General features: G+C 40.6%; 1 protein-coding gene across 6 annotated transcripts in view; it reads left to right on the top strand.

Annotated features, from left to right (window-relative positions):
• The window catches only part of LOC128665868 (pre-mRNA-processing factor 39), a 727,810-nt gene that overhangs the window by 45,212 nt on the left and 666,970 nt on the right, over positions 1-15,628 (top strand). For all 6 annotated transcript variants that reach the window (XM_053720108.1, XM_053720111.1, XM_053720107.1 and 3 more), the window contains exon 6: positions 13,489-13,642. In XM_053720108.1, coding sequence (XP_053576083.1) covers positions 13,489-13,642 — 154 coding nt within the window. The remainder of the gene's footprint in view (positions 1-13,488; positions 13,643-15,628) is intronic.

Raw genomic sequence — 15,628 nt, 5'->3', positions numbered from 1 at the left:
TCTACATTTGGGGCAGCTATTAAAGTTTGTATTATGCCATTTATAACCTTTATCTGGGGAATAGTATGTTAAGTGTATGAGTTTCACATGGGACTCCCTCCAAGTCTCAGCTATTGTGGTCTCAAAAAGTAAGACTATAGAACGTAAAACCTGCTTCTTATGATCAATATTAATCATAAAGAGGTTTGTCCATTTTTGAGCTATTTGTTTGACGCACTCTTCACCCTTAAACCCTACCATATATGTGTACCATGAAGAGATAGAGGTAAGTCCGGCTTTAATCAGAACTGGCCAATTCCCTAACCTACCCCATGTCCAGTTCCACGGGAACTTATGAATTAATTGCGTTACGTAGTGTCTAACTTGCAGATATGTAAAAAAGTCATGATTATCCAAGCTATATTCTTGTTTTAAGTCTTCAAAGGATTTAATGTTCCCCGTCTCAAAATTAACCACTTGTCGTGCATAGTATATTCCCTGCCTCTTCCATTTCATCAGAATGGGTGAAGAAGTTCCTTCTTGGAATTCTGGATTACCAATAAGGGTTTGATGTTTAGGTATATCTGTGTTAATTCCAACTTTTGCTCCAATCTTTTTCCACGCCTTAATGATTATAAAGATTGTTTTAAACTTCTTTACTTGTTTAGGAATAGAGTTATAAGACAAGTGCAGCAAAGATAGTGGAATTAGAGGGAATATTATGTTTGCCTCAAGATCATTGTCTGTTAAATAATCTGCTTCTGCTATCCAGTCAGAAGCTATACGACCTAGAAAAACAAGATTATAGGAATGCAGATCAGAGAGTGCCAGTCCGGCATATTGTTTAGGGAAGGCTAGTTTTTGAAGTGAAATTCTAGGTTTTTTTGAATACCATATAAAACTTCTAAGAGTAGAATCAAATTTCTTTATATCATATATTTTAATCAGAACAGGAAGGTTCTGCAAGATATAGAGAATCTTAGGAAGGATAGTCATTTTGTAAAGAGCTATTCGCCCTGAGATGGAGAGTGGCAGATGTTGCCAATTCTTCATATAGCTCAGAGCTTGTTTTAATATAGGAGATATATTTAGAGAGTACCAATCTTTAGGATTATCTGATATTATGATTCCTAGATACCTAAAGGAACTTGTAACTAGTTTGTAAGGATGTTTTGTGCAGGAATCTTTCATTTTCCTCAGCCACAATAGTTCAGACTTTGTGTTGTTTATTTTATATCCTGAGCATCGACCGTATAAATCTACTATTTTATTAAATTTGGGAATATTTGACGATGTGTTTGAGATATATAGTAGCAGGTCATCGGCATATAGGGAGACCTTCACCTCTTTTTTATGAATTTTTATTCCCTCAATCTGATGTCTAACTTTCAGTGCAAGTGGTTCAATTGCTAGGTTGAATAATAGAGGTGAAAGAGGACATCCTTGACGGGTTCCTCTTTCCATTCTAATTGTATCTGATACATGCCCATTAATAACTAGACTCGTGGATGAATATAAACATATATTTTCCACCAGTTTATAAAATTTGTTATCAATTCCAAAGCGTTGTACGGCATCTAATAAGAACTCATGATTAACACGATCAAATGCCTTTTCGGCGTCTACCGCTAATATTGCGGCATCAGACTGTTCTTTCAATGTACTCTCTTTGACATTCTTAAAGTAGTCAATAATTAGAAGTAATTGCCTAATTTTTGCTGCTGAACTGCGGTTGCGAATAAAGCCCACTTGGTCTTTATGAATGACATCTGCTATCCCCTCTTGTAATCTTGCTGCTAAAATTGATGTGAATATCTTATAATCTGAGTTTAACAGTGCTATTGGTCTATATGAGTCCCTGTTCACTGGATCTTTCCCAGGTTTAAGTAGAAAGATAGTATTAGATTCTAAAAATGTATTTGGTATTTGGACCTCGCCTGAGAAATATTGGTTAAAGAGTTTAGTTAAGTGGGGAATTAAGGTAGGTGCCATGATTTTATAAAAATCGTTAGGCATTGCGTCCGGACCTGGAGCTTTCTCAAGTTTTAATGATTGGATAGCTTTTGAGACTTCGAGCTCAGAAATGGGCCCATTTAATTTCTGGCTGAACTCAGATTTGAATTTCGTGATCTTTAAGTCTTTCCAGAACACATCCCTAGCCGACTTATCCATAGGTGTAGATGAATAAATTATTTTATAATGTTGGTAAAAAGATTCCAATATGTCTTCTGGGGCATTCAAATGACTATCCTTGATCTGTATTGATTCTATTGTTGGTGATTGTTTAAAGTTTTTTACTAGTTTAGATAGCAGCTTACCTGATTTATTTCCATATTTATATAGGTTTGCTTGATATTTTAGTTCTGATCGAATTGTTGAGGCTGTTAAGAAGGAATCCCGTTCTTTTTTCAATTTGGCATATCTAGTCCAGTTTTCTTCTGATTGAAAATTTAAAAATCTGTTATAAGCATTACTTACTGCTGCTGTTAGTTGCTTTTCCTTTAATCGAGAATTACGCTTGCCCCTCGCCATATAGGCGATGATTTCTCCCCTTAATACCGCTTTCGCTGTCTCCCAGACAACTGAGAAGTTAGAAGTGAAGGTCAATTTAGATGAATCAGTGCCCGGTTTTTAATAAACCTAATAAAAACAAGGGCACTTTAATTCATCAAAATTGACATTTCACTGTTTTCTTCAAAAACTTACCTTTTAATCTTTACAGCTGCTCCAGCGATTCCCCTGGCCGTCAGAAGCCTCTTCATACGTCAGAAATGACTAATCCAGCTTCCTCCAATCACAGCTCCCCCCCCCCGGGGGAATCTTGGCCTGAGGCAACGCCGTGATTGGAGGAAGCCGGATTCGTCATTTTTGACCCGCGAAGATGGCTTGCGACGGGTGGAGGAAGCGCTGTAGCGGCTGTCAGGATTAAAAGATAAGTATTTGAAGAAAACGAGTGAAATGTCGATTTTGATGAATTAAAGTGCCCTTGTTTTTAATAGGATTATTAAAAAAATGGGCACCGATTCATCTAAATTGACCTTCAGGTTAAGGGGTTAACCCCTTCACTACTGGTAATTTTAGAGAAAAACTTGCTCAAAGTACTGGAGAATGTTTAGCATTTTTACTATCATTCCATTTAAACCGAAATAAAGCTTTTTGTTTTTTTTATTTACCTATGAAACATATAATTTATTTAGGTAAAAAAAAGAGATTTCAGTGGATAAGTTTCAAGTAGCTATTTATTCACAGAATCATGAAATTATTAATTTACACCAAAAAACAGAATTTATGCTTACCTGATAAATTACTTTCTCTTACGGTGTATCCAGTCCACGGATTCATCCTTACTTGTGGGATATTCTCAATCCCTACAGGAAGTGGCAAAGAGAGCACACAGCAGAGCTGTCCATATAGCTCCCCTCAGGCTCCGCCCCCCCAGTCATTCGACCGACGGTTAGGAGAAAAAGGAGAAACCATAGGGTGCAGTGGTGACTGTAGTTTTACAAAAATAAATTTGAACCTGACCTAATTGCCAGGGCGGGCTGTGGACTGGATACACCGTAAGAGAAAGTAATTTATCAGGTAAGCATAAATTCTGTTTTCTCTTACATGGGGTATCCAGTCCACGGATTCATCCTTACTTGTGGGATACCAATACCAAAGCTTTAGGACACGGATGAAGGGAGGGAACAAGTCAGGTAACCTAAACGGAAGGCACCACTGCTTGTAAAACCTTTCTCCCAAAAATAGCCTCCGAAGAAGCAAAAGTATAGAATTTGTAAAATTTGGCAAATGTATGCAGTGAAGACCAAGTCGCTGCCTTACAAATCTGTTCAACAGAAGCCTCATTCTTGAAAGCCCATGTGGAAGCCACAGCTCTGGTGGAATGAGCTGTAATTCGTTCAGGAGGCTGCTGTCCAGCAGTCTCATAAGCCAATCTGATGATGCTTTTCAGCCAGAAGGAAAGAGAGGTAGCAGTCGCTTTCTGACCTCTCCTCTTACCAGAATAGATAACAAACAAGGATGATGTTTGTCTGAAATCTTTAGTTGCATTTAAATAGAATTTTAAAGCACGAACCACATCAAGATTGTGTAACAGTCGTTCCTTCTTAGAAACTGGATTAGGGCACAGAGAAGGAACAATGATTTCCTGGTTAATATTCTTATTAGAAACCACTTTTGGAAGGAAACCAGGTTTGGTACGCAAAACAACCTTATCTGCATGGAACACCAGATAGGGTGAATTACACTGCAAAGCAGACAATTCTGAAACTCTTCGAGCAGAAGAAATAGCTACCAAAAACAAAACTTTCCAAGATAATAACTTAATATCTATGGAATGTAAAGGTTCAAACGGAACCCCTTGAAGAACTGAAAGAACTAAATTTAGACTCCAAGGAGGAGTCACAGGTTTGTAGACAGGCTTGATTCTAACTAGGGCCTGTGCAAACGCCTAAACGTCTGGTACAGCTGCCAGACGCTTGTGTAACAGGATAGACAGAGCAGATATCTGTCCCTTTAAAGAACTAGCTGCCAAACCTTTCTCCAATCCTTCTTGGAGAAAAGACAATATCCTTGGAATCCTAATCTTACTCCAAGAGTAACCCTTGGATTCACACCAACAAAGATATTTCCGCCATATCTTATGGTAAATTTTCCTGGTGACAGGCTTTCTGGCCTGGATCAGAGTATCTATAACTGATTCAGAGAACCCACGCTTAGCTAGAATTAAGCGTTCAATCTCCAAGCAGTCAGTTGCAGAGAAACTAGATTTGGATGCTTGAAAGGACCTTGTATTAGAAGATCCTGCCTCGATGGCAGTTTCCATGGTGGAACCGATGACATGTCCACTAGGTCTGCATACCAAGTCCTGCGTGGCCACGCAGGCGCTATCAGAATTACCGAAGCCTTCTCCTGTTTGATTCTGGCTACTAGCCGAGGGAGAAGAGGAAACGGTGGAAAGACATAAGCTAGACTGAATGACCAAGGTGCTACTAAAGCATCTATCAATGCCGCCTTGGGATCCCTGGACCTGGATCCGTAAAGGGGAAGTTTGGTGTTCTGACGGGACGCCATCAGATCCAATTCTGGAATGCCCCATAGCTGGGTCAGCTGAGCAAAAATCTCCGGGTGGAGTTCCCACTCCCCCGGGTGGAAAGTCTGACGACTCAGAAAATCCGCCTCCCAGTTGTCTACTCCTGGGATGTGAATTGCAGATAGATGGCAGGAGTGATCCTCCGCCCATTTGATGATCTTGGTTACTTCCATCATCGCTAGGGAACTCTTTGTTCCTCCCTGATGATTGATGTTCGCTACAGTCGTGATGTTGTCCGACTGAAATCTGATGAATTTGGCCTCCGCTAGTTGAGGCCATGCCTGGAGCGTATTGAATATCGCTCTCAGTTCCAAAATGTTTATTGGGAGAAGAGATTCTTCCCGAGACCATAGACCCTGAGCTTTCAGGGAGTCCCAGACCGCACCCCAGCCTAACAGACTGGCATCGGTCGTGACAATGATCCACTCCGGTCTGCGGAAGCTCATTCCCTGAGACAGGTGATCCTGAGACAACCACCAGAGAAGAGAGTCTCTGGTGTTCTGGTCCATTTGTATTTGAGGAGACAAATCTGCATAATCCCCATTCCACTGTTTGAGCATGCACAGTTGCAGTGGTCTTAGATGAATTCGGGCAAAAGGGACAACGTCCATTGCCGCAACCATTAATCCGATTACCTCCATGCACTGAGCCACAGAAGGCCGAGGAATGGAATGAAGAACTCGGCAAGTAGTTAAAAGCTTTGACTTCCTGACCTCTGTCAGAAATATTTTCATTTCTACCGAGTCTATTAGTGTTCCCAGGAAGGGAACCCTTGTGAGCGGGGACAGAGAACTCTTCTCTACGTTCACCTTCCACCCGTAAGACCTTAGAAAGGCCAGAACAATGTCCGTATGAGCCTTGGCTCTGTGAAAAGACGACGCCTGTATTAAAGGGACATTATACACTCATTTTTTCTTTGCATAAATGTTTTGTAGATGATCTATTTATATAGCCCATAAAGTTTTTTAAAAAAATAAATGTATAGTTTTGCTTATTTTTAAATAACATTGCTCTGATTTTCAGACTCCTAACCAAGCCTCAAAGTTTCATGTGAATACTGTCAGCTACCTTCTCCAGCTTGCTCCTGTTTGTTTAAAGGGTCTTTTCATATGGAAAAGAAGGGGGAGGGTGTGGAGTGTTTTATTTGCCACTTGCAGTGGGCTTTCCAACTGCCTTTTCAACAGAGCCAAACTGACAGCTTCTAAGTAAGTTTTTAAACAGTTTTATACTGTATTTTTATATCAGTATCTGTGCATCTTATTCTTTATAGTAGTGTCTATTACATGCAGTTATATGAAAATGAGTGTATACTGTCCCTTTAAGATGTCGTCTAGGTAAGGTGCTACTGCAATGCCCCGCGGTCTTAGTACCGCTAGAAGGGACCCTAGCACCTTTGTGAAAATTCTGGGAGCGGTGTCCAACCCGAAAGGAAGGGCCACGAACTGGTAATGCGTGTCCAGAAAGGCGAACCTTAGGAACTGATGATGATCTTTGTGGATAGGAATATGGAGGTACGCATCCTTTAGATCCACGGTAGTCATATATTGACCTTCCTGGATCATCTGCAAGATTGTCCGAATGGTTTCCATTTTGAAAGATGGAACTCTGAGGAATTTGTTTAGAATTTTTAGATTCAGGATTGGCCTGAAAGTTCCTTCCTTTTTGGGAACTACGAACAGGTTTGAGTAAAAGCCCAGTCCTTGTTCTGCAATTGGAACTGGGTGTATCACTCCCATCTTTAGAAGATCTTCTACACAGCGTAAGAATGCCTGTTTCTTTGTCTGGTCTGAAGACAAACGAGAAATGTGGAACCTTCCACTTGGGGGAGAGTCCTTGAATTCTAGAAGATACCCCTGAGCAACAATTTCTAATGCCCAGGGATCTGGGACATCTCTTGCCCAAGCCTGAGCAAAGAGAGAGAGTCTGCCCCCTACTAGATCCGGTCCCGGATCGGGGGCTACCCCTTCATGCTGTCTTGGTAGCAGACGCAGGCTTCTTGGCCTGTTTACCCTTATTCCAGCCCTGCAAGGGTTTCCAGGTTGCTTAGGGCTGTGAAGCGTTATCTTACTTTGCGGCAGCAGAGGTTGCAGCAAGTCCGCTCCTGAAGTTGCGAAAGGAGAGAAAATTAGCCTTGTTTTTGGCCTTAAACGGTCTATCCTGCGGGAGGTCATGGCCCTTCCCCCCCCCAGTGATATCCGCTATAATTTCCTTCAACTCTGGACCAAAAAGGGTCTTTCCCTTGAAAGGAATGTTTAGTAACTTTGTTTTGGACGACACGTCAGCCGACCATGATTTGAGCCAAAGCGCTCTTCGCGCCATAATAGCAAAACCTGAATTTTTGAATTGGAAAGCGGCATCAGTGACAAAAGAATTAGTCAGCTTTTAGAGCATGAATTCTATCCATGACTTCGTCATATGAAGTCTCCCTCTGGAGCGACTCCTCCAGCGCCTCAAACCAAAAAGCTGCTGCAGTAGTTACAGGAATAATGCAGGCAATTGGTTGAAGAAGGAAACCTTGCTGAACAAACATTTTCTTCAGCAAACCTTCCAATTTTTTATCCATAGGGTCTTTAAAAGCACAACTGTCTTCTATTGGTATAGTTGTACGCTTAGCAAGTGTTGAAACTGCTCCCTCTACCTTAGGGACCGTCTGCCACTCGTCCCGCCTGGGGTCATTTATGGGGAACATTTTCTTAAAGATAGGGGGGGGAACAAAAGGTACACCTGGTCTCTCCCACTCCCTAGTCACAATATCCGCCACCCTCTTCGGGATCGGAAACGCATCAGTGTATACAGGGACCTCTAAAAACCTGTCCATTTTACACAATTTTTCTGGGACCACCATGGGGTCACAATCATCCAGCGTAGCTAAAACCTCCTTAAGCAGGACGCGGAGGTGTTCCAGCTTAAATTTAAACGCTAAGGAATCTGACTCTGCCCGCTGAGAAACTTTTCCTGTGTCAGAAATTTCTCCTTCGGACAGACCATCCCTCACTGCCACTTCAGAGTGTTGTGAGGGTACAACAGATAAATCATCCAAAGCTTCTGATTGCTCATCCTCTGTTCTTAAAACTGAGCTATCACGCTTCTTTGGAAAAACTGGCAGTTTGGATAGAAAGGCCGCAAGGGAATTATCCATGACTGCTGCTAATTGTTGTAATGTAATAGGGGCCAATGCGCTAGTGGTACTAGGCAACGCTTGCGCGGGCGTAACTGGTGTCGACACATGGGGAGAGGAAGAAGGACTATCCTCATTACCTTCCGTCAAAGAATCATCTTGGGCTACATTTTTAAGTGTCACTGCATGGTCATTAAAATGTTTAGATACCATAGCACACTTTAAACACAAATGCAATGGGGGTACCGCCATGGCTTTTAAACACATAGAACAGGGTCTATCTGTAGGCTCAGACATGTTATACAGACTTAGACAGCACTCAAATACAGTAAAATACACTTTTTGAAAAAACGGTACTGTGCCTTTAAATAATAAAAAGCGCACACTTTTTTTACCAAATCTCAAAAAAACATCCAATCTTTATGAAATTTTCATCATATGCACACTAAGTTTCAAGACAATTAACCCCTTATTGCCCAAACCGGAGCAAATTGAAGCAGGCCACCGGTTTAACACACTACAGCACCATGCCACAGTCTCTGCTGTGGCCCTACCTTCCTTGGGGATTAGTTTTGGACGAAAATAAGCCTCCCTGGAGTCCTCCTGCAATCTCTAGACTCTACACGTGAAGCTGCATGAAGCTGTCTTGCAAAAGAACTGCGCAACTGAGGCGTGAAAATTAGGCCCCCTCCCTCTTCACTCTGGAGTTGTGGGGCCTTCCTAAGCCAAATTAGTTGTCTAAAAATATGCCAGGCGTATAAAACCCCAAAAAGTGTAATAAACACTTGTGCAAATATCAGATTATAGTAATAAAATAATCGATTTTCCCCATAAGTGTCCACCAGTGATTTAAGCCCTTTAACTAAGCCATCCTTCTATACTAAGTCTCAGAAAATGGCTTACCTTCCCACATGGGGATTTCTGTCAGTCTTCTAGCATTACCAAGTCTTGTTAGAAAAAAAGTGACTGAGCATACCTTAAGCAGTTAAGCCTGCAAACTGTTTCCCCCAACTGAAGTTCTCCGGTACTCAACAGTCCTGTGTGGGAACAGCAATGGGTTTTAGTTACAACATGCTAAAATCTTTTTCCTCTCAGCAGAAATCTTCATCACTTTCTGCCTCAGAGTAAATAGTACAAACCGGCACTATTTTAAAATAACAAACTCTTGATTGAAGAAATAAAAACTACAAATCTAACACCACATTCACTTTACCCTCCCGTGGAGATGCTACTTGTTAGAGCGGCAAAGAGAATGACTGGGGGGGCGGAGCCTGAGGGGAGCTATATGGACAGCTCTGCTGTGTGCTCTCTTTGCCACTTCCTGTAGGGATTGAGAATATCCCACAAGTAAGGATGAATCCGTGGACTGGATACACCATGTAAGAGAAATGTTTTTTTTAAAAATACTAATTATATCAGGCTGTAGAAAAAAACAAAATGTGTTCATTGGCATCCAATGATTCAGATTAAATCGCACGTTTTATATTTCCCATTATTTTTGATCATTTTAAAGGGACATCAAACTTGTCATTAAACAAAAAAATTTTTCTTTCATGATTCAGATAGAACATACAATTGTACTTCTATTATCAAACTTTCTTCATTATTTTGTTATCCTTTGTTGAAAAGCAGGAAGGTAAGCTTAGGAGCATGCACCCGTCTTGAGCACTATATGGCAACAATGTTAAACGTTAGCAAGAGCATTAGATGGCAGCACTATTTCCTGTCATGTAGTGTGCACCAGACGTGCACACTGCCTATCTAGATATCTTTGCAACAAAGAATAACATGAGAACAATGCTACTTTAATGATAGAAGTAAATTAGAAATGTGTTTAAAATGTGTATTCTCTACCTGAATTATGAAAGACATGTTTTGGGTTTCATGTCTCTTTTAGGCAGTATATATGAGATGTAAAAATAAATTGCTTTGTGTGGTTTCCTGCAATGAGGAAGTGTGGCATATGGTGACAACATACATGTGCTATTTCTGCCGTTGTGCATTATTTTTAGGGGCAGTCTACACCAGAATTGTTTTTGTTTAAAAAGATAAACGCATTTACTACCCATTCCCCAGCTTTGCACAACCACCATTGTTAGATTAATTTACTTTATAACATTTATACCTCTAAATGTCTGCCTGTTTCTAAGCCACAAAGACAGCCTCTAATCACATGCTTTTTTATTTGCTTTTCACAACTGGAGGCTGCTAGTTCATGTCAGCCATATTGATGACATTGTGCTCACACCCGTGGAGTTGTGCCTGACACAGCACGAATTGGCTAAAATGCAAGTCAATAGATAATAAATAGCACTGAGTTAAGGGGCAGTCTGCAGAGGCTTAGATACAAGGTAATCACAGAGGTAAAAAGTGTATTAATATAACCGTGTTGGTTATGTAAAAATATTTTTTGGGGAGTAGGCTGTCACTTTAAAACTTGAGTACCTGTATACCACATTGTTTCAGTATTCTCTACATATGATTGTGAGTAATTCTGAAAATTGTGTATATGCTTTAGTGTAGCATTTTTCTTTTTTATGACACAATGAGTCCACGGATCATCATAATTACTAATGGGATATTCACCTCCTGGTCAGCAGGAGGAGGCAAAGAGCACCACAGCAGAGATGTTAATAGCTCCTCCCTTCCCTCCCCCTCCAGTCTTTCTCTTTGCCTACGTTAGTGATAGGAAGAGGTAAAGTGAGGTGTTAGTTAAAGATTCATCAATCCAAGCGGGTTTTACTGACATTGTGACCATGGTTCAGGCTCGAAAGCCTGTTTCTAGTCAAATTTATCATAAGATACGGCGTAAATCTCTCTATTTGTGTGGATCCATGGGCTACTCATGGAGTAGATTGGATTCCTAGAATTTAGTCTTTTCTCCAAGAGGGTTTGGAGGAAGGTTTAGCGTCAAGTTTCCTAAGGGGTAACAATTCCCTTTTTTGTTACTCAAATGTCTGGTTCCAGAAATACATTAATTTTTTTTCTCCATTGTACTGACAAAATACAGGGGGAATTGAGGACCCTATTCCCGTGGGAACTTAAAATCTAGATAGGTAGGAGGATGGGAAACACGAGATATGGGGACTGCAAAGGTGAGAATGATATTAGTGAGGAGATAGAGGGCAACTGTTAGTTAAAGGGACAGTCAAGTATAAATTAAACTTTCATCATTCAGATAGGACTTTTAATTTTAATTGACTTTCCAATTTACTTTTATCATCAAATTTGCTTTTTTCTCTTGGTATTCTTAGTTTAAACTAAACAAAGGTAGGCTCATATGCTAATTTCTAAGCCTTTGAGGGCTGCCTCTTATCACATGCTTTTTAAATTTCTTTTCAACACAAAGAGACAGAAAGTACACGTGGGCCATATAGATAACACTGTGTTCAGGCACAGAAAGTTATTTAAGATCTAGCACAATACAATGCTAAATTTAAGACAATAGATAATACACAGTCAGTCATGTGATCAGGGGGCTGGAAGGAGGTTCCTAGATACAAGGTAATCACAAAGGTAAAAAGTACATTAATATAACTGTGTTGGTTATGCAAAACTGGGGAATGAGTAATAAAGGGATTATCTATCTTTTTAAAACAATAACAATTCTATGGTTGACTGTCCCTTTAACCTTGTAATGCCGTTATGCCGTTCTATTCCGTCATAATTACACTGGGCTTTAAAGCCGTTATGACGGAATAGAACGGCATAGCTAACGGCTATCGTGAAGCCTTCTGTGCTTCCAGGATTTGATCTCGTTCCTAGGGTTGTAGGGACGCTCCCCAGACACAATCCACTTATTGAAATCTCGCGATTGTGTGCTTTCAATTTGTCTACATCGGAACAGTTGTTCCGATGTATCGACTTTAACCCTGTCGCGAAAGAGTTAAGTGAAGCTAGTTTGTTAATAAGTCGGGTGATAAGCTTCCCTGAACAGAAAGGTCTTTAGGGAACGTTTAAAGGAGGAGAGGTTAGGGGCAAGTCTGACAGAACGAGGAAGTGTGTTCCAGAGCGTTGGTGCCGCACGAGAGAAGTCCTGTAGTCTAGCATGAGAGGAGGTGATGGTAGAGGACGCAAGAAGCAGGTCATTGTTGGATCTTAGGGGGCGGGCAGGAATATATTTGTTGATAAGTGAGGACAGGTAGGGTGGGGCAGCATTAGTGAGGGCTTTGTCGGTCAGGGTGAGAATTTTGAATTTAACTCTGTTGTGAATGGGGAGCCAGTGAAGGGACTCACAGAGACTATAAGCTCCCCAACAAAGGTGTTGAGAGGTCAGCTCTCTTTACAGGCCACTGAAGTTCCTCTACACCAACTTCGTCATACCATGTCTTCATAGACCTCACTTTGTGCACAGGGGCACAGTCATGCTGGAACCGGAAAGGGCTTTCCCCATTCTGATGCCACAAAGTTGGAAGCACCCAATTGTCTAAAATGTCTTTCTATCCTGTAGAGTTAAGTTGACCCTTTAATGGAACTAAGTGGCTTAGCCTAAACCATGAAAAACAGCCCCAGACCATTATCCCCTCTCCACCAAAATTTACAGTAGGCCCTATACATTCTGGTAGGTAGCGTTCTCCAGATTCTTCCATCATTGCCAGATACTCAAGAGAACAGTTCCACTGCTCTAGAGTGCAGTGGCGACATGCTTTACACCACTCCGGTCAACGTTTGGCATTGTACATGTTGCTAATGTGGCTTCCAGAGGCTGTTTGATACTCTTTAGTGAGTGTTGCTACTGATTATAGACCATTTGTATGCACTACGCATTTCAGCACTCAACAACACCCCCTCTGAGTTTGCATGGTCTCACCACTTTATGGCTTGACTGCTGTTTCACGTAGAACAGTGGTTGACATATCTGTTTAAAATTTAGGAGCCACTAAGAATATTTAGGAGTCAGACAGTGGTATTTGTAAAAAGATATATGGAGAGTAACCCAAAAAGTTAGGAGCCGCTGGTAAAATTCAAGGAGCCAGTGGCTCCCAGGCTCCTGGGTTTGTCGAGCCCTGACATAGATCATTGGTTTTCAAACTTGTCCTCAGGCCTCCAAAACAGGCCAGGTTTTCATGATTACTTTCGATGAGAGCGGGTAAAATAACTGCGTTTACTAATCATCCGATTATGTCACCTGTGCTCTAGTTCAGATATCCTCAAAAAGTGGCCAGGAGGGGAGGCCTGAGGACTGGTTTGAAAAACAGTGACCTAGATGCTTCTACTTCAGTAATTCAGTTTGAAAACCGCACACTTAGTGTGAACAGTGTTCATTGTTCTTGTTTTTTTGTTCATTCTTTTTCAGGTTTAAGCAGTTTATTACATTGCATTGTCCAAAAGATTTCCTCTCCATAGAGGAATTTAAGTGGGTTCGTTCCAGCATTGTAAGTGAGGAAAACGATCAAATAGCTGCAGAAGATTCTCCTAGTGACGATATGGAGAGCATGGATCCGCTAACGGTGAGTATATCTAAAATATACAAATGTGAGGCATATAATCAAACCCAAATGGTGCCTTGTTACATGGTTATAATGTACACAGAGCCAAAGGATATTAACTCCCTAGCACAGTGTGTTCAATCACATTAGCGTCACAGTACCACTAGGTCTATAAATGGGATACACCCAGTTACCATTGTTTGTATATTCTGTAGTGTGCTGTTGTAGAAGCAATGCAGATATATTGTTGGGTTATAATTGTATTTGTCATTGATGGATATCTAGTAACTGCTGTATAGAAAGGCTTTGTTCATCCGAAACTTCCTTCTCTGCCACCAGCTCTGCCTGTCAATCTCTTAAAGGGACACAAATCCCACATTTTGTTTTCTTTTATGATTCTGACAGTGCATATAGTTTTAAACAACTTTACAGTTGACTTTAATTATCAAATTTGCTACTACTGGGAGCTAGCTGAAGACATTGAGCTAATGACGAGGCATATATCTATAGCCACCAATCAGCAGCTAATTCTCAGTAGTGCATTGCTACCCTTGGTACTACCTAGATGTGCCTGGAAAGTTGTTTAAAATTACACGCTCTATCTGAATTAGGGTTGCCACCTCGGCCATGTTTTCCTGGACACTTATGAGTTGCACATGCTGCAGGGTGTGCATGGAGGAACATGTATTGTGCTGCCCATCAACATTATTCATGTGGTGTCCAGAGGCTCAATACATGTTAAAGGGACATTAAACCCAACATTTTTCTTTCATGATTCAGCTAGAAAAGACCATTTTAAACAGCATTCCAATTTACTTCTATTATCGAATTTGCTTCATTCTTTAGATGTCCTTTGTTGAAGAAATAGCAATGCACATGAGTGAGCTAATCACACAAGGCATCTATGTGCATCTACCAATCAGCAGCTACTGAGTCTATGTAGATATGCTTTCGCAAATGATTTTAAAAGAATGAAGCAAATTAGATAATAGAAGTAAATTAGAAAGCTGTTTAAAATTGCATGCTCTTTCTAAATAATTAAAAAATTTGGGTTTCACGTCCCTTTAAGCCCTGCTTGCCCTACTGCATGTGTAACTTATAAGTGTGCAGGAAAACATGGTCGAGGTGGCAAACCCTAATCTGAATCATGAAAGTTTAATTTTGACTTTACTGTCCCTTTAAGACTTCAGTAAAGGTCCCTCATCTTCCCCTGCACCCACCAAGATCTTGTGTTTTTATCTCTCCCTCTGTGCCTTAAGAACACAAAACACGGGAGCATCCACTTTTCCCAAAAACAAGGCATTGTAATACAGTTTGCAATATTCTTAATTAGGTGGAATAGAGAACATTTCTGAGCTCAGTGTCCCATTGAAGGGACATGAAACCCCAATGTTTTTCTTCTTCATGATTTAGGTAGAACAAATACAAATTTAAGCAACTTTCCAGTTTACTTCTTTTGTCAAAGTTGCTTCATTCTGTTGGTGTCATTTTGTTAAAGGAGCAGCAATGCACTACTGGTTTCTAACTGAACACATGGGTTAGCCAATGACAATCAGTATATATATGCAGCCACCAATCAGCAGCTAGAACCTAGGTACTTTGCAGCTCCTGAGCTTTCCCAGATAAACCTTTCAGAAAAAGGATAACAAGAGAAGGAAGTAAGTTGAAATGCTCTGTCTAAATCGTCAACATCTAATTATGACTTTACTGTCCCTTTAATAGTACCTTATTGTTTTGCACGTGGGAGTACTAACAAAAAGGAGTTAAAGGACCAGTAAATACAGTAGATTTGCATAATCAACAAATGCATAATAAAAAGACAATAGCACTTAGTCTGAAGTTCATATAAGTAGTTGATTGTTTTTCTGACAGATTTCAAAGTTATGTCTATTTCCACTCCCCCTGTATCATGTGACAGCCATCAGCCAATCACAAATGCATATGTATATTCTGTGAATTCTTGCACATGCTCAGTAGGAGCTGGTGACTGAAAATGTAACTATAAAA

Source organism: Bombina bombina, chromosome 7 (assembly GCF_027579735.1).
Source record: "Bombina bombina isolate aBomBom1 chromosome 7, aBomBom1.pri, whole genome shotgun sequence".
NCBI classification, from domain to species: domain Eukaryota; kingdom Metazoa; phylum Chordata; class Amphibia; order Anura; family Bombinatoridae; genus Bombina; species Bombina bombina.
This window is presented reverse-complemented; position numbering and strand designations above follow the sequence as displayed.